Source organism: Pteropus medius, unplaced genomic scaffold (assembly GCF_902729225.1).
Source record: "Pteropus medius unplaced genomic scaffold, Ma_sr-lr_union100, whole genome shotgun sequence".
In the NCBI taxonomy this organism is placed as follows: Eukaryota; Metazoa; Chordata; class Mammalia; order Chiroptera; family Pteropodidae; genus Pteropus; species Pteropus medius.
In genome coordinates, this window is record NW_024347790.1 from 9,595,503 (window position 1) to 9,623,037 (window position 27,535).

General features: G+C 35.3%; 1 protein-coding gene across 1 annotated transcript in view; it reads left to right on the plus strand.

Annotated features, from left to right (window-relative positions):
- GPR158 (G protein-coupled receptor 158) overlaps positions 1-27,535 on the plus strand; it is a 328,034-nt gene that overhangs the window by 197,821 nt on the left and 102,678 nt on the right. The window contains exon 4 of the mRNA XM_039877581.1: positions 3,007-3,230. Within this exon, the coding sequence (XP_039733515.1) occupies positions 3,007-3,230 (224 nt within the window). The remainder of the gene's footprint in view (positions 1-3,006; positions 3,231-27,535) is intronic.

Sequence of the window (27,535 nt, forward strand, 5' to 3'; positions counted from 1 at the left end):
CTTTTAATGTTTTGTTCATTTTTTTTTTTTTTGCTATTTTTGATGGGAAAGTAAATTTAATCCCCGTTTTACTATCTTGTCCAAAAATCTTTTGTATCCCAAATCTGATCTCAGAGATCTTGACATTTTTGTCACCCTCATCAGTCCATTTGAATCCTTGCTAACATTCTTCTTCTTATTCAGTACAGTGACCCTTTCTGGCTGCACTTACATGGCTATTCAATTTGTACTCCAGAGTTAATTAATTCGTTGTTTTCTTAATATTTTAGCCTTTCATATTTCACAGCTTTTGACTTATGTGCCCTATCTTCCCTCTGTATTAGATATCTGTATTAGATATCTGTTTTTTTATCTCTTCACATGCCACTTGGCCCTACCTCTTACTCTAGCTATTGCTATGACTATTTCCTGAAAGCAATGAACAGCTTTGCATAAGTATGGATGTATTATGCTTTGCCTCAGACCAGAAACTCATGCCATACTTCTGCTCTCTTTCTCTGCTATGGGGCATCACTGAAGTCATGGCACAGAATGCAGAACCTGCTCTAAGTGCATAACCCAGAAAATGTGTGGAAGTTAATGACTCTGAAAGCCACCTTGATCAATGAGAAAGGCTGATGATGGAGAAATGTTTTCCTCTAATCCCTTGTTATACTCAGACTCAGGAGTCCCCTGGAGGGTTAAGCAAAGGCTGTAGGTCCATTACACGGCCTGGTATTGGCTTTTCCCCCTTCCCTGCAATACCATTTTCAGAGTCCTCTTTCTTTATTCTCTCTCTTCAACTTCTCTATCCTCCCCATTTGCTTCTAGGCTACTGATAATTGAAGAAAATTGAAAAAGTATCTTGACTAGATCTCTTAGTAAATCATACTATCAAAGTCATGAGTTATTCTTAGAGTTAATTTATTGAACTATGCTCTTGATTACATCCAATCCTTACTTCTCCGGTTCTTTCTTCAGTAGTCCTCCCACATCTTTCCTTAATTTTTAATGCCTTCTTTTGCCAAATATAGCTACGTTCAGATCGCACCCATAATACAAGAAAACAAAAAACCAAAACCTTTTGTTGACTCCATCATTATTCTATTAACCATGACTCTTTCTCTCTTTTTTCATTCAATGGAACATTTATTAAAATAATATTCTATATTATTACATATTTATCCCTTAAGCTCTGGCAACCTAATTTCAATTTCTACCACTCTTTACAAACTACTGTCTTAAAGCTCAATGAAGGATAAAATAATCATTCAACCTCATAGCCTTTCCTCAGTTATCATCTTAATCACATTCCAGCATGTTCTAGTGAATGCCAGTTTTCTTTTATGACACTGTAAAAAGTTCTGCCATCTAGCTTCTTCCTCTTTGTATCCCCTAATCAATACCTATTCATTCCCAGAGCTCTCAGTAGGTTCTTTCTCTGACACTGATCCTTCTCCCACACTCCAGTCTTGTTATTTTTCACTTCTTATTGTATATTTCTCTTGGACAATGAGTCGCACTTCAAATTTAATTTGTGTAAAATGGAGCTTATCCTTTCCACTTGCTCCCTCCATACCTCAGCTCTTTCTTCTGACTTGTTTTTTTTTGTTTGTTTTTGAACAAGTAATGCCTTTCTTTAAGGCACCAGTGGATTCCTAATTCCACTTTGCATTTCCCATATTTGGAGGAGAGGAGAAAGCTAGGCATTGTGATTTATATACATTATCTCATTTAATCCCCACAGCAATTCACATTTCATACTTTGGTAAACTAAGACCCAAAGTGGTTAAGTGAGTTGCCCAGTGTCTCAGAGTTGTGTAGGGATGCGAACTCTGTTTGTTGGACACTAAAATTCTTATACTTTTCACTGTGTAACAAGATGACTGTTAAAAAGCAATGTATCATGAATCATCAAAGAAATATCAATTATATTTTTGCTATTATATTTATTAATGAAGGAAAGGAAGCATACAATTTTGAAAAAAATTGTGAACTTTCAACAAGAGTTGAAAATAATAAGGACTTTGTATTAAATTTGTGTTACCAAAATGCTATTAACCAGAAAAACCTCTTTCTCAAATTCCTCAATTGATCAAGGAATTTGATCAATATACTGAACTGTGTGGTTGTGTTATATACTAAAGTGGGTGTATACCACTAATGTCTTTATGTTGAGTTCAGAATTGGAAATAGGTTTTTTTTTGTTTTGTTTTTTTTAGTATATATTATTAAGTAGATGTTTGTCAATGCTAACCTCAACAATTAAAAGAGAATCTTTACCTTTTGGGCTTCAGAGCTAAGTTAAATTTGATAACTGAGACAGAAGAATCTAACCTTAATACGAGGATCAATAGCAGCAGTTAGTTAGTTAATAATGTTGAAATGTCCTGTGGGCATGCAAAGTGGGAAATTATACCTTTATACTGCAGCCTGTGACTATGGATTGTACTCTGGGCAAAGGATGCACCATCATTAGGAAATTGCATACTGAACAACTGTTGATTAAGTACTATTTTATCCAATTTAGACCTAATGAACTTGGTAGATAAGATTCCTGCTGAATTAAGAAGCAATCAAAGCCTCATTTTGGATTCCGCGCCATCTAGGTCAAGAAGTTCCAGAAGCGTTGTGTTATGTGTACTTACTTAGAACAGGGAAAATGCGGCTTCCTTCTGCTTAGTTCCTTAACAGATATTTATGGAATGTGGTTTGTGCTGTAGGGAGTATCACTAGGTGAGTGGTAATGATATAAAATAGAACACTGTTTCCTGCCTTTGAAGAGTTTTATTTCCATTTTTGCTTATTTTCCTCAATTACACTGAATAGCATTTTTTTTTTAATCACAGGGATAAAAAAAATATGTGAATCTAAAGGCAAATAACTCTCTCCTCTAGCAAGAAGGTTGACAGAAGGTCTGTGATGAAAGGGAAAAGGAATGAAGAGGTGAGGATGTGTTATACTCTGTACTCAGTCTCACCTACCTCAGAGGTGCAATGACACTGTGGTTTTATTTGGAACTTTCAGGAAGGGGTCCGGATCACCATTTTACAGGAAGTGCAAAAGATGTATCAGAAGAAGTCCATGTCTGCCTACCCTGCAGGGAGGGCTGCCCCTACTGTGCTGATGACAGCCCCTGCTTTGTCCAGGAGGATAAGTATTTGCGACTTGCTATCATCTCCTTCCAAGCCCTGTGTATGCTGCTCGACTTCGTTAGCATGCTGGTGGTCTACCACTTTCGCAAAGCAAAGGTAAACCCAGGTATCCTGGTTATGATCTTCGTTTTTATTATGAAGTGACCTCTTATTTTTTAAAGCAAATAGAGTTTTCCCAAATCCCAGTGTCTTCTCTATTAAGAGAAATCTTTCTATAATAGGATTGAACAGAGTTATGAAAGTTATATTTTTAGCTCCCCAGGAGAAATAGGGATTAAAAATATGAAACTTTATTGTAACATTTTCTTCTACAGAATGTTTCCCCTTCTTTAGCCTGGAGGTTGAGTACTTTATTGCTTTAAAGGACTCTCTTTTACATCATCTCTTTGGCCTCTTGAAGAACATATTCTGCCAGTACCCAATATTTTATTGATTTTTTCCATATCCAAAAGCTTTGTGATATTTATTATATTCCATTTTTATTTCTCTTAGCCATATTTGAAGATGGTAAATAGACTCAACTATTTTTGAGCACATTACACTTTGAAGAATGAATTTATTCATGACCTTATAGTTGGTCCTAAGTTAGTATCCCAAATAATAGTGATCTTAAAAGCTTATATGGCTTTTAAAAGAGCCTGTCCTTTAGTTCTGCTCTGAGAAATTGAAGAGTAGTATAAGCATTTGTAGGCTTCTCAGTCAGGGGGTGGACAAACTACTAAAATGTTTAGGGTAAAGCTTTCTGGGGAGCTGTCTTCAGTTGGTCACTCAATTAATTATATGTAGCCAGTGTTTTGTCAGAATTTGTGTTCTTTTGCTTTCAGAAACTTATTTATGCAATTGGAAAGAAAAACAAAGCCTAAAGTTTCCACCGTTTCTGAATTTGACTGACCCCCTACCTGTTAACAAAGTTGTACAATGGATTTGGATTTATAGAGCTCATTGAAAGTATAAATTTTTTCCCATTAGAAATTTTTAAAAAAGAAGAAAACAACTCTCTGTGAATGGCATCTATTACAAAATCTCAAGTTAACATTAAAAAACAAAAACAAACAAACAAAAACCTCTGTTGAGATTCTGGGAGATTATATCCATTATGTTAATGTTATAGACTTTAATAGTTATTTTAAACAGTTTCATTAACAGAAGCATATAGCACAAATTAAAATCAAGCTTTAAGTCAGAAAGAAAATGCAAACAGGCAAATGGCTCTTCATTAAACCAATATTTGTCTTTCTTTTGCAACTAAATATGTGTTAAATTGTATATATGATAAAGTAGCAGGGAAGTGGAGTTGAAAAATATCTCACCTGTGTTACAGTTAGTAAAATTAATTGGTTTTTTAAAAGCTTGTCACTGGTAAAGCAAGTAGAATTGAAAGGTCTATTTAAAAAATTGCTCTGAAATCTCTCTACATAATGTAATTCATTTACACACTGTATATAACACGTAGTTCTTTATGCATTTGATTTTAATCAATGATTTGTATGCTAAATGGAGTTAGTGATATATGATGGGTACAATACTATATTATGTATAAAGAAAACTAAGATCATTCTTGCTAGACCAATGTCTTAATCTTTGTTAATGTTACTTAACATATCCAAAGTTATTAACCTTGCAAATTTCTCTGGCCCTTCATATGAAATGTTACTATACGAGTCTCTCATGAGAATAGATAACTTTACATGTCATTTAGTGAAATTTCTATACTTATAAACTAGTTGGATTAGATAAATTAGACATCTAGTTTTAAGGTGGTCATCTTTTGAAAATAGTGAGTTTTCACTGATTGTGTCATATAAATAAAGGGGGATGTTTTTAGGAAGTAAGTTAATATTAAGTCAATGAACATATAAATAAACTTCTTACTGATTTCCTGTTTTTATTTAGAAATTGATGAAATTTCAGAACTAGATTGGAGCAACCTCTTGTTTTTATAGAAAAGAAAACCCAGCCTCTGAGAGACTGTAAGTTACCTATGTAACACAGCGAGGTTGAGATGTTTATATATTTATATTTTGTCTTATTCCAGGACAGAATAAACTCTCCCATCTGCAAGGAGACATCCTGAGGGAGGGCCCAGGAACAGTGGTTAGGGGAGGAGGCTTAGCTAGAATCTGAGACTTGTCCCTTCTTTCCTCTTTCTCCACCACGTGAACCATATTCTTTAATCCAAATTCACCAGAATTCATGGTATGTGACATCTTAAATGCTTTTAGTATATAAACTATATTTCATTTAAGGCCCATTAGAAATGGATAATTTGGGAACTTAAGGCCTCTTTTATTTATATTAGATTTTTTTTTCTGTGAATTGACATAAATAATGACACTGACAAATCAAATATGGGAAAAGCGATGGCAGTGTCAAATGCAGCAGCTGATCTTGTACATCATGCAAATATTCTGTAATGGTAACAGACAGTTCTCTGTTCTAAAATGAAATATTAGGTGATCATATTGAGAGACATAAGATGATTTAGAAATTCATGTCTTTCAGTTGCTCTGTTCTTCCAGGGAAGTCTTTTTTTTTTTTTTTAAGTACATTTGGTTAAATTAAGTTTACTCGTGCCTAAAATATCAACTTTGTAGTTGTTAAGCACCAACAATCATTGGTCAAAGGTTAGTTTAACATTTTATCATTTTGAACAATACAAACTAGATTCTATTATATTTTGGGGTGAGGCTTGTAGTATGACACCGCAAAGAGCAAATTAAATTTTACTCGGCACCAACATTTAGGTAACTAATTACATACATTTGTCCTGTGCCCTTGGTTAAAGATTAAATCTGTCAATAAACTGTGAATGAAGTTGAACCCAGTGAGTTCTTCTAAAACAATAGCAATTTTAAAACAGTTTTTAAAGATCCTGAACATTAAATAGTTTTAAATTATTTCTACATTTTCCACCAAATATTATGATAAGTAACATATTTTTCTGCCAGCTATTCTGAACAGAGTGTATGGTTTCTTACAGCTTAATAATGTCAAATGTTAGTATAATTTACTTTCAAATGAAAATTTCAAAGAGAAAAGATACACTGGAAGGAACAGCAGCCTATTCTACTTCTGAAAATAATCTTTTGCTTGATTTATTCTTAGCAAATTTTAGCATGTTTTGTTTGAGCTTAGTAGTTTGGAAAAAAATAATAATCTTTTTTAAAAGCGAACATGATTCGTACCATCCCTTCCATTTCTGTAATAGTTTTTTTTCCTTTTAATTAGAACTTAATTGACAGGGATTTTATAATTGCTCATTTTTGGTTTGGAGAATTAGATATCTTAATATAGAGTGTGATTGATTTTTAAATGAAATTCTACTAGGCTAATTGTGATGTTCTAATGCTTATTTTGGTGAAATAAAGGGAGACATAGCATTTCTTTTTTTCTCATTACATTTACCTCTGTACCCAGTCCCTGGCAACCACTATCAATATAGATTTGCTTATTCTAGGAATTACATATAAATGGAATCATATAATATGTGAGTTTTTGTGTTTGGCTTCTTTTACTTAGCATAATGTTAATGTTTTCAAAGCTCATCCACATTGTAGTATGTAATAGTACTTCTGCTTTTCATGGCAGAAACAGTATATATAGTCTAAAATCGGGCCTGATTAATGTAGTAAGCATTTTAGGGGTGTATTACATCTGCAAAGAAGAATCATATCATACTAGTTAATGCAAGATAAATTTTTCATGTCTTATGTATATGTAGAGACTTGTTCATTGAAGACATTTCTGGACCATTCCAAGTTACCAAAGGAGAAAGTATCACAGCTTTTACTTCCACACTTTTATCCTTATAGGGAGTAAGAAGACAAAAACTAAGTAAAAATTATATCATTTTATAATGAAATGTTTGATTTTGAAACATAGTGCTTAATATTATTTGGATAATTTTTCTTTCCATGAACTATATTTAAACATACCTATGAAGAAACCTGAAATGCTACACTTGCAATATAGAGAAGTATAATCATGTTTTCTAAAATTACTTCCAAATGATCTTTAGGATTCAGAGGTCTGAATAGGCGGGCTAGCCCCAGCATTAAAATTAGGTGTAGCAAAGAATGTATCAAGGAAGTGTGGGTGTCAGGGCCTAGCTGATCCTGTTGGCTATGCCAGGTGTCAGCGCTGAGCTGATCGAGAAGGGAAGGTTCGTTGGTAAGACGCCCAGTTGGAAGAATGCACAAGAGGCAGACATGAGAATGAAACGGCAGGCACCAACTTTATTTTGGAACGCACCTCTGTTCCTAGAAGTGCAGTTCTATTGGGAGTGAGCGCAGTATTGCACACATTTCTTCTGCTCCCCTTTCTTGTGCTCCCCTTCTGCTCTCCAGGGGACTGCATGGCTCTACACCTAGCAGAGCTCAATAGTGGCCTTCAGCCACACATGCACGATACAATAAGCTGAAGTATGTTTACATATTTTCTAAATCTGGGGTCCTATTCCTAGCCATGGGCCTGGATCACAGCCAGACCTTGGGCCAGCCAGGCCTGGTGCCCACAGTGGGCTTAGCCTTCCTACCTCAAGCATCAATGCCACTGTCCCCAAAGTGTTAGGGCCTCACATATTTGGCTCTTGAAAGCTTTCCAGCTTTAAGGGCTTCTGTTTAAAGTACAGCTACTGTTTAAGTAGGATTAGTTGTCATTCTAATGACGAGTGGAATTTATGCTAAAACGTAATTGCCACCTCCTGTCGGTTTATTGGAACACTGTGTTTAAAGGGATTCTGAGGTAGCTAATGGATTTATTCTGAAAAGTGATTGTTTAGCGGCTAACTAGCAGTCATAGGTGTTCGCAGGGAAACTAATTACATCCTTAGCTCATATTTGCCACTCCTTTTCCAGAAGCTTCCGGCTCAACGGAAGTAGTGAGGGAAGCAGGCTACTGATATATGATGTGAGAGGGCCTTTGTGATAGCATGGCTATTATCCGTTTTGCCTAGGGATAGCCTACTTCTTGAAGTATTATATCAACATTCAGGGTTTCTATAGAGAGTGAATGCTATATCTGGCCAAGAAATAATGAATTTATTAGGAGCAATCTCATTCCCCAATTTATTAGCTAGTTCTCAAGTATTTGAACTTGCAAAAGTCTGAAATATATTTCAACGGGTGCTTTTTCCTAAATATTTAAATATAAGTATATTTCAAAGAAAATGTAGTGCTTTCAATTCTTATTTATTTTCACTTTTCTTCTGATAAATATGTGTGGTATATGTTAGTAAAAGTGCCAGAAGAAATTAGATTTTTAAAATCGCAGCCTCCATCCCAGCATACAACATTCATCCCCCAATGTATTTTGTCAATAAGAAAATATTTTATGAGCTCTGAGTAGAGTTCAGTTCCCAGCTTAAATTTAGAATTTTAAATCTTTTCTTTCTCTTGTTATTATGGAAATTATTTAGCTCATTTGTAGGTTATTTTTTCTTAGGACTACTTTTATTAGCAATCAGGAATGTCTACTTTTTCTGGTCACAGAGATTTCTGAATTATTGTGGGCGAGCTTTAGAACTAAATATAAAATTTAAAGAATTAAAATAAAATTAAAAAGCAAATTGGAAAAAATGTTTTGATATGATAAGATAGTAGAGGATTAATATTGTTAATCTAAAAATAAACCCTCTCAGGTTTAAATAAGGTGTACAAAAATACCCAATAGAAAAATAGGCAAAATTCATAAGGAATTTAAAAACATAAAAATGTATTCTCTATATCCATGTATAATTACAAAATGCAAATTAAAATAATAAGACATACTTTTATAATAATACTCTCTGTGTTGGTGAAGACATTAGGAATTTAGGTGCTCTTATCCATTGCTGATGGTTGTGTAAAGTGGTAGCAACTTTTAGATAAAGTTTGGAATTATGTGTAAAAGACTTAAAAATGCACAGTAGTTTTACTCTAGGAGTCTGTACTAAAGAAATCATAATGTGCACAAGGACTTACATATATTCATATGTGTTTATCATAGCATTATTGATAGTTCAAACAAACTGGGAACAGTCAAACGTTCAAAATTGGGTTAGGTCGTCCATGCTTTTAAATATGGAGGCCATAAAAATGATTTCGTAGAATTCTGTATGATGAGGGGAAATGGTTTTAATATAATTATTTAATCATAACCTTCACTACCACAATTTCACTATTAAAATTTTATTTTAGCTCATCATTTTTTATCCTTTCCTCTCACCTTTTCTTCTTATGCCATTCCTCTCTGCCTGCCTTCTTCCATTCCTTCTTTTCATTCATCAACTGCTCAGCATCTACTTAGTGTTTGGAGCTAGTACCCATACGGAGAATACAATGATGAACAGGCAAACAAGATCTGTGCCTTTAAGGAGCTAATATTCCAATGGGGAGCTGGTGGAGATCGGCAATAAGAAAATAAAGAGAAGTATCAGCTGATAGTGAGTGCTGTCATCAAAATGAAATCGTGTAACGTGATGTGGTGTACCTTTGGAGTTATAGGGTTCTTATAGCCACCATGTAAGTTGGTACTATCCTCAGCTTGTATTTGAATAAACTGAAGTGTAGAGAATTAACAACAACAACAACAAAAAAAAACAATCCAGTGTTATTTGGGGAAGCTAAGGTTCACCTTCAGGTCCGTTTGACTTCGTAACTCATTATAGGTGTTAACTACTGTGCTATACTATCTGTCATATGGTTACAATGCAGGTATTTATCTTAAATTCTAAAAAGCCGACCCGGCCAACCCTGGCCCCATTGTAGTAATCTAAATTCTAGGCCTGTGTACATTCTTCTTTCTTCCTCATTACTTTATGCCTCATTGAAACTTACATGTCCTATGCTTTATTTATTCTTGCTAGGTGTCTGCTAGTTAGCTGAATAAATTAAGTGCTCACATGGCACCATTTTAATGGCTTTATATGTTCCTTGGCTTTGCTCATTTGTGTGACTATATAATTTTTCATTTTAATGGCTTCTTTTAATGACTTAACCCAAGGAGCAACTCACATATAATGGCTTACGAGGATGTGTGTGAATGTATGTGGGTGTCAGGGTGGCAGTAAGAGTACGGATGGTGGGGAGCAGGAGTGTGGCAGAAAATAGTTTAGCTGAAGGGTCTCTTTCTGTGCTTCTTAAAAAATATCACTTGAATAATCTCGTACTCCAGCTGGTGGCAGCAGCTAATTATGAGTTAATGAAGAGTAGCTAAAGCGATTATCTCATATTTGTATACGCCTTAGAAGTAAAACGCTTAGTGGTTACCAAAGCTCCATTTCCCCTTTAAGACACTTATGCTTATGTATGCTCTTTTTAATGGTAAAGGCAGTTACCTATCAAGGATGCTAAAAATAACTTAAAAAAAAATTAATGTACTCATACTGAATTGCTTCCTATTTGAAAAGTTTTGTAAGAGACTAGTCATTTTTTTCTGAATTTATCGGACCTTTATTTTTTAAAGCCTATTCAAATATTATGTAAGCAAAAGACTCTGCACAATTATAAATTAATGCCTTCATTAACTATTCATGAATATTTAGCTGGTTTACAAAGGTGATTTTAATACTGACTTGCCCAGAAGAGGCTCACAATCTAATGGAGAAGTGAATGTAAGGAAATGGAAGATATATAAAAACATGAACTTTGGTGTGTTGAATACTTGCGAGGCATTGGAGAATAGTGATTAAAGTCACAGACTTTAAAGTTTGACCATCTTGGTGCCTTTTCTGGCTTCTCACATAAGAGCTCTTAAATCTTAGGTAAGTCACCAAACTCTCTTTATCTTGGTTTTCTCCTCCGTGATATGGAGACAATAGTAAATCTAATCACATAGTGCTATGGTGAAGATTGAAATATGCAGTATCTTTATAAACTTATTACAATTAATGATCTGTGGAAAAATGTTCAATAAGTGTTAGCTATTAATACTGTGTAGGTACAGAATATGATAGTAGCATAAAAATAAGAGTGATTAAGGGGAGGTCTGGGAAAACTTCAAAGAAGTAACACTTGAGAATGAATTTTACTGGTCGCACTGACAAGAAGTAAGAAGAGTAGGCTAGGCAGAGAGAGAGATGCAAAGATGTTAGGGAGCATGTAATACATTCAGGAAAATTCAAAAACTTCAATATGGATCCTCAAAAAACCTGGCTAAGCATTTTGGACTTCATTCTATAAGCAATTGAGATAAATTAAATTGTTGAGCTGGCTGACAATGTTAGACATATGGGTCTGGCACCACAGAAATAGGTTTGTAAGTCATTCACTCATTCATTCAGTCTGTTGAGGATGCACTAAGTTCCCAGGCATTGTTTTTGGATGGTGAACAACACAGGCATGGTCTGTGATCCTGTGAATGGAGTTTATAATATTGTGGGGTAAAGATGAGTAAATAAATTAATACATGCAATACTAATAAGTGCTATGAATAAGAGTAGAAAAGTAAAATGAGAAAAGATAATAGGGTTGGAGAGATTAATGGGGTTGGAGGGACTCTATTTAGATGGGTTCTTTAGGAAAACTTTTCTGAGGCAGCGTCATTAAATCTGAGGTCTCAAGGAGATTCAGGAGCGGGAGGAGGAAGAATAGGTACAGGAGAGTATTCCAGGAAAAGAAAACCACATCTGTGAAGGTGCCAAAGTGTGAAGAAACTGGAAGTGTTCTAGAAACTGAAGGAAACCAGCAAATAGAGCAGGAGAGTGGAAGGAGGAGTTTAGAGAGATAGTCAGTGGCAGTCATTCAGAGGTCTATGGGCCACGGTAGAGTTTCATTTTATGAAGTATAGTCATCAGAAACCACTGAAGGATTTGAAGCAGGGAATAAATGACCCCATTTAGATATTAAACTAATTTCTCTAGCTTTTCTGTAGAGAATAGATTAGTAAGGGACAAGTGTAAAAGTGGGGGAAATGATAAGAAGTCTATTGAATTAGTCTAGGTAAGAGAGAATGCCGGCCATGGGAATGGAGAGTAGTGGCTAAACTTGAGATACATTTGATGATAGAACGATAGGACTTGATGATGAATTTGATGTGAGAGGTGAAGAAAAAGAAAAATGGAAGAGAATAGTTTTAAGAGTAGGGCAGAGAAAATCAGGAGTTCCATTTTGGACATAAATTTAACTAGAGTCACCAAAGTTAGCACATAAAAAAACAAGATTCCCAATTAAATTTGAGTTTTATATAAACAATGAATAATGTTTTAGTGTAAGTTTGTGACAAATATTACATACTAATACTAAAATATTATATGTGGTTTATATGCATTATTTTATATGGATTTTATTTTATCTGGAAATCCTAATGGTTAATCTACCTGTGAGAAATTGAAGTGGGGATATCAAGAGGGCAGCTAGATATATGAGCTGGAGATTGAGTGCAAGAGTTCAGGCTAGAGCTATAAATTAGGAGTCATGAGCATTAAGATACAGAATTTAAAGCTGGCAGAATGAATGAGATCATGCACATAGGAAATGTAGAAAGAAAGAAAAAAAGAAGATGCTTAGGACTGACTCTTCAACATTTTGAAGTAAAGTAGAATGCAAGAACCCTTTTTGAATAATCGAGGTATAGCCAAAGAGAATAGAGGGAAGCTAGATCAGTGTCACATTACAGAATCCCAAAAAGGGCAGTGTGGCCAAGTGTGGGGAATACTAAGGAGTAATAGTATAAAATGAAGGGAGAGAAGTATGCCCTGGATTTGGCAACACGTGGGTCATTGGGAGCCTTCACGGTGGACTTTTATGTAATGATTGAGGAGGTGGAGAATACACGTATGCCCTAAACTCTAAGAATCTTACTTGGGAAGGAAGAAGAGAAGTAGAGTGTTAGGTAGATAGTGAGAGTTAAAACAATGAGAAATCCTGAGCTTTCCCAGGGTAGTGTGTAGAGTAAGAAAAGAAGACATTTGAAACAGAATCTTTGGAATAGATAGAAGAAAAGAAAGGGGGAAAAGGAACAGAGGAATGAAAGGTATGAACCAACCCAAGTAGAAGAATTTGACAGAAACAGAGGGAGGAACTCAAAAGAGAAGGGAGTTGTTAACAGCAGATAATATGGGAGCAATGAAGAAAAATGAGGCCTTAAATACTTTACTGCTGTGCCCATGCCACATTACTTTAATTATTATGGTTTTATGAGGACTTAAGTGTTGATAGCTGGTAATCTTAACTTTTAAATTCATTTGGATAATTTTAGTTTTTACTCTTCCATATTTAGCATCTAGGAAAAGCTTTTCAGTGTAACACCCTATTAGGATTTTGGTAGGGATTGCATTTAATAGTGTAAGAACAATTGTCTAGTCCTATCAAAAAATACAGTATTAGATTATTCCCTTATACCATTTGCAATAAATCTAGATGAAAATGACTCTATGGAGTTGATGATTATGAAGTTATTGCAAGCTTTTGCCTGAGCATTTCTGAGCAGTGACAGGTACAGAAGTCAGCTTGTAGCGAGCTCAGAGGTAAATAGGGGATAGAAAAGTAGATAATGTAAATAAACAGCATTCTTTCAAGAAGCGTGGCTCTAAAGGTAAGCAGAAAGAGAGTCTGACCAAATAGCCAAAGAGGTGACTTAGGATTGAGGGAATTTTATCTTAAAAGATGGGAACACATACTTATAAACTGTTAGGAGAGAAGTTTGGATTAAAACACAAGGAAACATGGACTAATTGATGAGGCAAGGTCTCATGAACAACAATGGAATAAAATCCTGAATGCAGAAGGAGATTTTCACTTTGGACGGGAGTAGATCTGAATTGTACCCGAGAGTAGAGAGACAGTGATGCTGATGAGGCAGATATCAGTAATTTTGCATTGAGGCAACAGAGTTGAAGAAATTCTACCTTGGATTTCCTGTCTGAGATTTGGAATAAGGTCATTTCTTGAGTGTTCCTGAGTAGGGTGAGGTAAAGACTTGATAAAACTGTTGAGAGTTTTGTATAGCCACTGTATGAGAAGGAAAAGGAAGTCCAAGGGCACATAAAAGGATTCCTGAGAGCCCAGATCAAATTGGAAAGCACAGATGTTTCTCTGAAGTTCTTTTGAAAGAAAGAAAGGCAGAAGTTGAAGATAGAGCATATTAGCATAGGTAGTTACATTTATTGAATGGTTGTTATTTAAGGTACTGTAAATACTTTTCGAGTGGCATTTTGCTTTATGTCCATTTGTGTTTTTAAGTAGATTTACAAAAGGTTCACTTTTCAAGTTTCTTAGTTCATTTACAGCATTAAAATGTGTGACCATTAATTAATTTTAGAGAAATCCCCAGGAGGGAGAGAAATAACAGTAATTAGTATCTTCAGTTCCAAATGGAGAAAATGACTCCTAATAATACTCCTGAGGTCATAATGCAAACCACTATTCACTCATAATTAAATGAACAGCATCCTCCAAATTCAATAAAAAGAGCATATTTTATAAGACTTTAGTGTGTTATAGTTGCATGGCGTCTGTCATAGGAGCTTAATAAATAGTTTCAATTAGGCCTCTCCCAGTTAAAACCGAAATCAGGGAGATTTATTTTGTGAATTTTATTTCATAATACAGCAGGAATCAGCAAACTGATCTGCTGCCTGTTTTGAAAAAAAAAACTAAAATCAAAACAAGAATATTTTATGACATGTGGAAATTATGCGGAATTCAAATTTCAAGTGTCCATAGATAAAGTTTTATTGGAATACAGCCACACTTGCTTATCCACATGTTGTCTCTAGCTCATTTCACACTACAAAGGCAGAACTGAGTAGTTGTCATGGAGATGGTATGATCTGGAAAGCCTAAAATATTTACTTTTTGGTCCTTTACAGACAAAGTTAGCTGTCACTCAAAATACAGCTTCTGCCTGGTCTAGTTTCCATCCTCATCTCTTCAGCTCTCAGTGCCTTGTTCACTGGTCCTATACATTTTAGGGTTTTTTTTCTTTTCATAAGGAACTCTTAAACACAAGAAAGCCTGCACCTCAATGAATAAATGCACAATGCTGTAATTTCTGATTCAGGTCATGATGCCTGGATACATTTTGGCTGAAAGGTCATCTTGGCATTCTTTAATTCCACCATGGAATCACTTCTGTCAGCTACAAAGATAATTCTAATTTGCTAGTTTCTTGACCTGCTGTTCTCTTTGTAACATACCAGGCCCTTCAGATCCTGAACCTAAAAATTCAAAACAATCTTCCCAGGCAAAATGGTTGAGCCAGAAGGCAGGATAGCAAGGCCTCAATTTGTATTTCAAATATAGATAATGGGAGCCCAAGTCCATTGCCTGGGTTCTAAGAGAAGCTGCCCTGGAGAAGCATGACTTAGTTGCTTTGGATCATAATTTTTAATTTTATTAAAATTTTTATTTTACTAAAGCAAGTTTCTTTTTGGCCACGAGCTCTTGGTCCACTGCTAATTTGTATTCAATTTAGCTGTCACTACTTTGAGGGTAGCTCTTGCTCAGCTAAGTGCAGTGTATCTGCTATACATTTTGAAGCCTCATAATTTCCTGCATCAGTGTTTCTCCAGCTAGAGGTCAGGCAGCATCCTAGAGGGGGTTGCAGAGCAACCTTTCTTGTATTTGTATTTAAGGACTTTCTGTCCTATGGCTTTCTCTTTTCATCCAGAGAGAATCATAGGGTTCTAAGGTGACAGGAAGGGCAATCATGACAAGGAATTATACGTTTTTTCTTTCTGTTGGAGATTTTTAGAGATGAGCTTTCCTGAAACCAAGGCTCCGTCTTATCTTCCTTTTCCACATCTATAAAAATCATGTGCTCCTCTACACACTTATAAATATATAACCTGGCTTCCTGGGGGCAAAAGGTGAACCTGTTTTTTGTTAGGTGTCCCTGTCTGCAATATTTCAAAATGATAAATCCCTCTGTGGTTTTGCTTCAATATCGAATCTAAACTTCCTCCAGATTTTCCCTCATCTCCCTGCATCACAGTTCAGGAAAGAGGAATGAATTGAATGTTAGCTGAGCACAGGACCTTCAGCCGTCATCTTGAGACTGATCCCAACACTGCTTAACCCTGAGAAATGGGAATTAGGCTGTTTTAAGACACTATGACTATGCCTTGAGCTGGGTTCTTTTACAATAGCCAGTAAGAGAGAAAACAAGGCCTCTCAAACAACACTTCCCTTAGTTGACTGCTTGCTAGTTAATGTTTGTAGAAGCAAAGCATGGGTTTCTATTTCACCTTTCAATTATCTATAATAGCCCACCAGCAGTGCCTAGGAAATACACCTGATAGACATTTGTTTCATTTGGAAGAAGAAGAAAGCTGAGTAGACATGAGAAAAAGTTTAAGTTCAAGAGAAGTAGGATTCTCATAGACCTTTTTTCTCTTCCTTTTGTTTTGCAAAGTCTGCAAGACAAATTATCTTTATAATGCAGATCAGCAACATGACAATTTCTTATCACAGGTCCTAGAAATGTGCAGGATTTTGGAGCAATTAAAATGTCTTTAAAATTTGTTTACTCATTCTTATGACTTCTCCATTTATTTTATCATTTCTCCATAAAATATTACTAAATTTAAATTTAATGCGGTTCCATAATACTGCTGAAGGCTCTTAAGAGTATATGTTATTTTCTATTTCAGAGTATAATATTCAGATAGGATCATTTTTGACATTTCGGTAATGCAGTCAATTTTTAGCTCTGGTACCCAAATTTAAAATAGATTAGAGGTAGCACTCGTAGTTTCATTTCTAAAACATTTGCGCTCATTTTCCCTATGAAAAATTGTAAGGATAGGGAATAATAATAGCAGAGGAGCTTATAGCAAGGTGAATAATAATAGCAGAGGAGCTTATAGCAAATAAAAAAGGCCATAACCGTTATGGGCCTATGGCAGTCAAAATGAAATACATAATTATTATGGGAGCCATTATCATCCATGTTTACTATTTACTTACCTTCTGTCTTTAGCTTCAGCCCTCTTTTATCTCTAGAATTTTTTCTTCCAATTCAACTCTACCCGCTTTAACTCAACATACACAAATGCTTCACTAAAGCTACGGTGTTGCTGCTCTGCCCGGCTACACCTGAATCATTTAGCGATTAGACTAGCCTGTGCTGGCAATGCCAAGTTAACCACTTTGCCTCTGGCTCTTGCGATATGGGGTTTGCCCTTTCTTCTTTGGAATTGATTCCATAATTCTTACCCTCCTGATGGCCAGGCCTTGGCTGGCCTATTTAGACATTATTATTAGATACTTATTAATGGCGGGTGACTACTGTCTTCAATGAATTTTCATGTGCTTTCAATGGGTAAGTGTCACTTAAATCTCCTAGGCAATCAATTTCAGAATCCCCTGTGCAACCTTTTAAAATTTGAAGGAGCAGACCCTTCTTAGATCTTATGAATAAGTTAAGTTTCTTGGAGTGGAGTCTCCATGCACGTATAATTTAAAAAATTGTCATAGATGTTTCTAATATACCACTTGGGTTGGGAACTACTGACTTGTAACCTTGAAAATGATCTTTTATGTCCTCTTTTATGGCTGGTGGTAAAACCTAAAAACAATTCTTCACATCTGGGGAAGCAGAAGTGAGACTTTTCTTGATTAATCTTGTGATTTTCATAATCACATACACCCTAACCTTTTTAGAAATTATAGTTAATCTTTTTTATTTTCCTCAGTCAGAGAGAAATACAACCAAGGACGATGTATTCCTTGAGGCCAGTGAATTTCAGAGACAATGGAGCATGGTGGAGGGAGAATGAGCTATTTGAACTGTTCAGGATTCACTCATTGAAATTAAATTCCTGAGCTGTTTACCCGAGACCATGAAATAGCTAAGAGGAAAATTTATTTTAAAACGTCTGTGAGTGTAGAGAGGGCACAAACACGAAAGCTGATTCTAAAAGCAATCAAATATAGAGGAAAGCCCTCCTACTTTGATTATCTACTTTGGATGTTAGCAGCATGAAGTGACTAATAAGAGACAATAAAAGCTGCATAAACTAGAAAGGAAGTTTGGGTTTTTTTTTTCTTTGACACAAATAAGCAAACAGAAATGCTTGCCTGAAAGTAAATGAGCAGTTAGGCACAACAACAAATGAACCAACAATGCAGAAGGCCAACATAGTGGCTCACTAGTGAGATAAATATGAGAAATTAGCTAAAAGACAAGACTACATAAGACAGATGTAACAATAACAGACAGCAGATGAGAATCACATATAAATAATAGAGGCAGCTGGAGTTCCATTGAACCCTAGACCTTCTCCTGTTACTTCTGTCTAAACAACCTCAGACATTTCCTCTGTTCTCTGAACCCATGGTCCCAACTGCCTAATTGATATTTCTGTTTGTGTCTCAGTACATCATCATGTTTACAACTAACTTCTGGATCTTCCTCTGCCAAACCTAATCTTTTTCTCTCTTGTCTCAGGGAATGCCACCACCAGCCATCAGAGAATAAGTTAGAACCACACCATCATCTTTGACCCTTCTCATTCCCTCACTCTCCATAACCAGTCCATCACACATTCCTGTCACGTTTACACCCTCAAATGGATTCACTTTTTTCCATCTCTGCCTCCACCATCCTGGTCCAAGATACCATCATCTCTTCTCGCAGTTTTATGGTTTCCATCTCCATTCATTTGAGTTCTACTTCAGTGTCTTTTCTACCCTGCAGTCAGAGAAGTATTTTCTAAATTCAGTTCTATCATCTTAAAATTAGTCCCTTTCTTCAAAAACCCTGTGATGGCCTTTCACTGCTGTAGGATAGAGACCAAAATCCTAGACTATACCTGTAAGTACCAGTATGATTGGCATTGTCTGTCTTCACAACATCAACACTGACTTCTCTCCCCTTCCTTTTGGCACTTAGCTACCTCCTTTTGTCACTTATAATACATGCACCCCAGGGACCTAATACCTGAGGTTCCTTTATTGGGAACACTATTCCTTTCCTCTCTCCATCACCACCCCACCTACTTACCTTCTTCTCCTTCCAGTCTTTCAGATCTCAGCTTAATCCATCACTCTGAGTATAGCCTCTCCTAAGCTCTCATTCCTGGTTGGGTTTCTTTTCTACGTCTGATTGCAATTCTGAGTAGTTTCCCTATAGAACAGGTTTCCTCAACCTCAGCACTATGTACATCCTGGACTAGATAATTCCTTGTTGTGAGGAGCTGTCCTATGCATTGTAGGTAGCATCCTTGACCTTTCCTCACTAGATGCAAATCTTAATTAAAAATGTGCCCAGATTGTCAGATATTCCCTGGGGCGAAGTTACATCCATTGACAGTCAGAGCTTTATAGCAACTACCTCTACCCCAGTCTGTAATGTGTCCTTCCTAAAAAAACTGAATACTCCATGAGAGTGGGATCTCTCTCTCCCCTCCCCATGAAAGAGTGGGGGGAAAAAATTAAACATTAAATGGAATAATGTCTATATTGGGAGAGAAAAAACCCTAAACATGGAGAATAATATCACTACTGGCGGGGAGGGACAAACATGGGGAATAATGTCAGTATTTTATTCTTATGTCCAAAGTTCATTCTTTCATTTTTGTCCAGAAGGAAATTTGAGAACTCCATCCATAATATCAAATTTCAGATCAGCATAATATTAAGGTAGAGATCACTAGAGAACATTAGTCATGGGATATATGCTTCTGGTCCACTACAAGAATCTCTAACTAATTAAGCTTCTGGAAGAGGAGACTCAACTTCTCTGTATCTAAATAAGCATCCTGAAAAGCATGCACATTCCTCATGTTGCTACATGGCAATTTGGTATTACTATTTGGGGGAAAACTATATTTACAGCATAGCTAATGTTTAAGCTTGAAATGGAGATAGAGTACAAAAGCTCTTTAGATGTAACAGGAGTGAACTTTATGTCTTCTGTGAGGTGTGTTTGAGCAGCTTCAAGTGGCTGGTGAAAAAGGTAAACATAAACACATTAATAATAAGTGGATTAGATAGGAGTCAGTATACACAGGGAATGGCACTTGATTCCAAATGGAAATACCAGGAATGTCTTTCCAGAAAAGAGAAATATTTGAACTTCTTTGAAAGATGAGTAGTAATTTTTTAGGTAAAAACAAAATCTGCAACGTTCTTGGGATTAAAAAGAGCATGCTGGAACACAGCATATTGTCTGTGGAGTGTTCGAGATGAAGCTAGGAAGGTAGGAAGGAACTCGAACGAGCTTTTAATTTATACTTAGCAAATGATCAGAAGGATTTACACTTAGTAAACAATCACAAGGATTTAAGAAAGGAAATGACATGGTTACATTTGCATTTTATGGAAATCTCTCTGGCCGAATGTGGAAGGTAGTCTAGAATGTGTGGGACTGGAAGTATAGAGACCAGTTAGAGATCTGTTGTAATAGTGTCCGGGAGAAATGAAGAAAAACATGATTCGAGACAGTGAGGGGTGAGAAAAAGGGAATGATTTCCACAGACAATTAGAAAGTAGAAATGACATCATATTGACAGTTGTGATTAGAGAGAGACACGATTCTAGAATGACTCTCAGGTTTTTTATTTGATTTTGTTCATGCATTGTGAAGCCATTGACAAAGAGAAGGATTTCAAAGGGACTGGTTTGAATGGACAAAGATGAGTTTGTTTTTGGACATACTGAGATTGTTATCCATGAACCTCTAGTTGGAGGAGCCAGGACCGGTTCTCAGAAGAGAAGTTAGAACTGGGGATAGATTTGAGTTACCACAGTGGGTTGGTAACTGATGCTGTGGGAGTGAAAGAGGCACACCAAAGAAGGGTGTGAAGAAGAGAGGCAGACTCCCTATTGTATATCACCCAAGAAAGGCTTAGGTAAGAAAACTCTCATTCTTAATCTTTATCCAAACCTTGAATCATCTAAAGGATTTGTATTTTAAAACTCAGGAAGAGAAAGTAATCAAATTACCTTCATGTCCATTTGGACTGATTTATTTAGTCTGCTGGGATCAGTTGAAACGCCTTAAAATAAGTTTTATCTATTTACAGCTCTCTGTGAGTCAGGAAGTCACAATATCTTTGTAAATTTTGCAAGTCTTTGAGAACAGCCTTCACGATATGTGCTTACAGACCACAGGCATATGGTGAGATTCTTGCCTTCCAAAAGGAGTGATTGAAAAATAGGAGAGCTGGAATATAGTTTAGACAGTTTTTAAATTGATTTAGCATTAATGGATCCATTCTGTTTTAATGACTATGTTTATTTTATTCTCTCAAGTACATACTTTGTCCATGGATTTTCATGGGTATTATTTCAGAACTTTTAATATTTTATCTTACATATGACCCATTTATGGACATGTGAATATGGTCATTTCAATTACATAAACCAAAAACATTCTATTTAATTATTTCAAAATTGACATACTCAAATCAAGTTGTAAACTATTTTTTATTGAAATATATTTGACATTGTATATATTTAAGGTGTGTAATATATTAATTTGATACTTTATATATTGTAATTTATAGTGATATATTACCATTGTAGTGATAATTAGCACCTCTATCATATGATATTAATTATCATTTCTTTTTAGTGGTTGGTATAATTAAGTTCTAGTCTCTTAGCAAGTTTGATAATTATAATATAATATTGTTGTCTATATTCTTTCCTATTTTCTTGTTATATTGGATTACCATAAAAATGTGTCTACCAAAAACCAGTTGTAACAACTAAGTAATATCAACAGATTTTAATATGAGTTGATTTGAATGTTTACCAGCAAATGTATACATTTTTTTCTATATTAACCAAAAGACAAATTGCAAAATTTTTCGTAATTGTAGTGATATTTTAAATTGGTAGATGAGATAGGGAAGATAATCTGACAAGGTCTTCTGTCAGTTTTAATAATGGCAAATGGGTTTTTTGTTGCTTTATTTGTACTTGATGGTGCCCTTTTGGAAAAAGGCATTATCTGAGGCCAGAAAGAAGAGTGACTTGCCAGCTGAAAGGTCATAAAAAATGTTACTTCAAATTTAAACACAAATGAAATACAGTAACAAAAGCTCACTCATATTAGAATGGAATTTGGAATTTAAGAACTCATCAAATGGCAAAACTATTTATACCTAAGGAGAACAGAATCAGAATTTAACAATAGATTTCTAGGCACTATTTTCAAAATAATATTTATGTCCACTGAGAAATGAGTGAGCATATATGTTTTATATAGTTAAAAGTAAAAATCTATCTCAAGGAAAATTTATATTTTCCTGTAAATAGTGTATTCTCAAAGAATTGGATTTAACTTCAATTTTTCCCAAAGGCACAGAATTAGTAAGTGTCAGGGCCAGTGTGCAAAACTCAGGTCATAAAGGTGTCAGAGCTTATATATTTAATTACCACTCTACGTGTGGTGTTAGTCTTTCATGGAGTGTGGATAAAGGATTGGGCTTCTTTCTGTCAATTTCTTGCTCCCTTTCTTGTAGGGCTTTCTTCCATCTTTGCAAAGTGATCAGATAGATATAAAGAATGAGAAGTATGGGAATGTCATTGGCTTAAATGTAAGTCAAGAGAATATGCAAATTGAATACAAATGGTAGAAATATTAGAAAATATTGTAATACATAGATTTCTTTGCTAGTTCACCCCTTAAACGATAAGTCTTGCAAACTGGTGGCACCAACTTCATGATATTTGAGCAGTGATGAAAGGTCTATTGATTTTTATCTTTAACCACCTCATTGTGATTTTCAAACCCTTTATTTATTTTTTATGAGGGTATAATTTACATTCAGTGAAGTGCATTGATCTTAATTGTACAAAAGAATGAATTCGACAAGTGCACACACCCATGTATTTCGCACCCCTATCAAGATGCAGAAGTTTCCATTAGCCCCAGGAAATTCTCTCTTTCTCTTTCCCTGTCAATTCCCACACCCCTCTCCACCACGAACCAGACATGACTGTTCAGATTTCTATCACCATAGATTAGTTTTGCCTGTTGTAGAACTTCATATAACTGTTATCATGCAATATGTTCTCTTTTGTGTCTGACTTCTTTAGTATATATAGTTTTTGAGATTCTTTTTGGTCGTGTGAATCAGCACTTTCTCCCTCCTATTTCTGAGTGGTAGTTCATTGTATGAATATTATATCATGTTTATCCATTTTCCCATTGGATAGATATTTAGGTTGTTCCTCTTTTGGGTAAATTAGAAATAAAGTTGCTGTGAACATTTTTTTACAGGTCTTTTCGTGATCGAATGTTTTTTCTTTCTTTTAGATAAATACCAACAAGTAGAATTGCTTTGTCACAGGGCAGATGTATTTTTAACCTTATAAGAGGCTGCCAAAGCATTTTCCAAAGCGTTTGTACAGTTAAATTCCCATTTTATGTTCCCATTAGCAATGCATGGAAATTCCACTTACTCTAAATCCTCTCTACATCTGCAGTCTCTTTAACTTTAACAGTTGTAGAAGGTATCTCCTTATGACTTTAATCTTTTCAAACCTTTTGTGAGATTAGAGTTTTAAACTGCTCTATATTGTTAAAGCAATACAAGTGTATTTTACAGAATTTGGAAGATACTGAAAATTTTAAATAGTAATGTAAAAATCACCTATAAATCCACAAATTGGTGTTTAAAAATATTGAATATAAAAATATTCCTATATATATCAAACTATAATCACATACTTTTTTGTCATTAAATGTACCCCCAAACCTTGAATTTTATGATATATTATTATACCATAGAATATATCATAATTCATGTTACCATTTATACTCTATTATATCATACTCTATTATACCATAGAGTATATTATAACTCATGTTATGGAATTATGGGATGTGGATTGTTCCTGATTTTCTCTAAATATGAATAATACTGTGCATGAAGCATTCTTATAACTAAATCTTGTGAATGATTCAGATGATTTCCTTAGGACAACTTCCTGCCAAATCATAATGTCTCATTTCTGGTTTTTATAGCCCTTATTTCTTTTTCTTATCTCTTTCTATTTAATATAAATTCCAGAATAATATAAAAGCCCAATGTTAACATCAGGTGTCCTTATCTTGTTCCTGCTTTTACGAAGAATGCCTACCTCACCACTAAGACTTGGCTGTTTATGGTAGGAAGTGATCCTTGTGAATGTTGCTTTCTACATTAATTTCAGTTGTGATAGGTGTGATACTCATGGAGGTACCATGTGCAATGAGTATAAAACATGGGAAACATTACCCAGTTCGAGTAGTTCAGAAAAGTCTTCTTTAAAACTCCTGTGTCTACCACCTTGCCTGATACAGAGAAGGCACTCAAAAAAAATCTCGATTGTGTGAAAAGTCAATGAAACTAAGACCTGAGGAATAAGTTGAAGTGAGCCAGATGAGGGTAAGGAAGGAGATGGAACTAGGCCAGGGGGAGGGAGCAGGATGCGCTCTGGCAGCCGTAAGGTGGGGAGCAACTGCATTTGTAGAACTGGAAAGTGGCACAGTAAGCAAGGGGGGCAGAGTACCAGATGGGCCCTGAGGTACCGGGCTCTCACCATGCTCAGGTTTTTGACTGTCATAGCTTCCAAGAAAATAACTGATAGGTTTTAGATGTCTTTTTTTCCCTTTTTCAGGCTTTTTTTTAAATCTCAGATTTTATTTTCACAGACATTAGTATTTTGGTTTTTTTTCTTTACATGATAATTTTTTTATTCTCTTTTTCTCTGCACTTTACTTTTTCCATCTTCCCTTCCTTTTCCCCCATAAATATAAATTCTTACTACATGCCAGACCCTAGAGATGGTTTTTAAATACCTCTCCTCTTGAAGCTTATAGTTAAATCTCTCGTCAATAGACTCTAGCTCGATTGTATTTTGTTATTGTTGTTGTTTTTACCTACTCTGATTATCTGCCTCTCTCCCTCTACCTCCCTTTTTTCCTTCTCTCCCTTTGTTGGCACTTATGATTTCCATTTCATTGTTACTTAAATAACAAATGCATATATTGTTGTACAAAATTAACACATAAAGAAAAGTATAAAGCAATATGTGAAAGCCCTCTCTCCCCATTTCCTCCCACTTTTACTTCTCTTCCCAGAAAATATGTACCATCGAGGGTTCGATACAGGCATGAACACTTATATCATGCCTTTTACTAATAACGGGTTTTTATTTAAAATTTTCTTTTAAAAAATCCTCAGAGTTCTTTCTCTGCTTTTGCATATGTGCTTTCTCATTTTTTAAATGGCTGCATAATATCACATCATATGGATGAACCATAGTTTTTATTCTCTGTTGTTGATGGATTTCCAATTGTTTAAAATTGCACAGTAGTGCTTTGGTAAACATTCTTATGCATATATTTTTTGTGTAGATATACAAGTAATCCTTAAGGATAAACCTCCGAGAAGTGGAGTCGCTGATATAATCAAGTATAGACACTTAAAATTTTGATAGACGTTTCAAAACTGCTTACTCAAAGTGCCCATTTCCAACATTCTAACCAGATTGATATTATCAGTCTTTTTAACTTTTTCAGTCTAATGGGTTAAAACTGAAAAAATATAATTTTAATTTGCATTTCCCAATTATTTGTGAGTATGAGTACTTTTTCACATTTTTATTTCTATTTGTACTTCTGCTTCGAATTCCCTGATCACAGCAGGGTTGTGATTTTCTATTTCACATTTCTATTTATATTTCAGTAGGAGGTTAGTAAAGGTTACTTTGGGAGCTACTATCCAGACACTGTTTTAAATGACAGTTTTATCAAGTTAGATATTTGAAAGTGATAGGGGCAGAGTTGCATGATACCACTATGTACGTCAGTTCTATCAGTTTCCTTGGGCAAGTTTTTAACGTCTCTTAACCTCAGGCTTATCATTTATAAAGTGGGGATAATAATAGTACCTATATTTGTTGTGAGGGTTAAATGTTTTTGTGAGGGTTAATATGAAGTTCCTAGAATAATGGCTGATACAAAAATTCGGCTGTCATCATTATTATTGTTATTATTGTTGTTTTTACTTTCACTTCTACTATCAATATTTTGTTAAAGTCAGGATGTGTCTTAAATTGGGGAAAATGCCACTAAATGAGCAAACTAGCAATGCTAGACATACTTCTAGGTCCCTGTTTTACCCAGTACAGGTTATTGTACTGTATGGTTCTAGATTTATTCCCCTTTTCCTGCAAGTTGGCTTTTTTTATTCCTAGAAATTATACATTTATATCTCTTTCATGGTATTAAAACTATAGCCAAAAAAAAGACAAAGAGAAAACCATAGTAAATGGAGTTTGTTCATGGGGCGGAAGAGAGCCACTATTCTGGACATTGAAGTCACAGGTACACAACATGTCATGAAACCTATCACAGAATAAAAGCTGGATTTCAAAGGCATCTTCCTTATTATACAAGCTTCTGCTCTAAAAGAAATGAATAAAAGGAAGCAAACTCACTAATTTAGCCTGACCTCAACAAAGGCTTAGGGGTTTACTGAGGCACAGATATGTGGTGGTTTTAGTTAGATAGAATTATTCTTGATGGAATTTAAATGCACAACTGGAAATAAAAGACGTTTTTAAAATATGAATTGCCTCTTTAAAAAGTCTTAAACAGAAATTAAAGATAATGGGCTCCCTTTCATTCCTAAAAGGAACATCTGCATCCCAGTTTCTGATTGGTCATAGGTACCTTGGTTTGCTTCCAATAAGGAGCAGTCTCAGAGGAAACAGTCATAGATGGCACTATTTGGGGGTACCAGAAGGCCCACTTTGCTAACACCCTCACTCTCTCAACTTTCACAGTTCAAGATCTTTGCCTTTAGATTTTAACTTTTGGCTATTTTGTCTTCAAAATCCTACCTGGACGAACAACCATTAAATTAATATTAATCTTTAGCACCCTAACTGGCTTTTATTATATCTGTTTTGTTTATTACTGACTGGTAGGTAAGATTACGGAATAGAAGAAATGAGAAGTTGAGGATTAGGAAGAATAAGGGAATTACTTTGAAATATATGCCATCCTTGAAGTGAGCAGGCCTACATGAGGTGACAGAAAGGGTGGCATGAAGGTACTGTCTGTCTGAGGCAGGAGAGATGGGCAGAAGAGTACAATAAATACAGGGGAAGGCATCTGTGAGAAAGTTTAGAAGACAGTGACTTCATTTATGTTTGAGTCCGGTTCTGCCTGTACCCATCTCATCTGCCTCATTCATTTTTACTCCTGTGAAAACAAGAATTAGTAGTATGTTAAACCAACATAAACAGATGGTTTCTTCTGCTTCCCTCCTCTCTTCCTTCTCTTCCTTTTCCTCCTCCTCCTGCTCTTATTATTAACTTACTTCCTAAGTCATAGTGGAGCCCATGAATTAAAGGTAAGGAATTTTCTCTCCACTTGAATATGGATCAGCATGCATGTTGCTTTTCAGCTTAATCATTTATTTAGTTACTTATTCATTTAGTGAGATGGTCAGTCAACAAAATTTTGGAGATAAT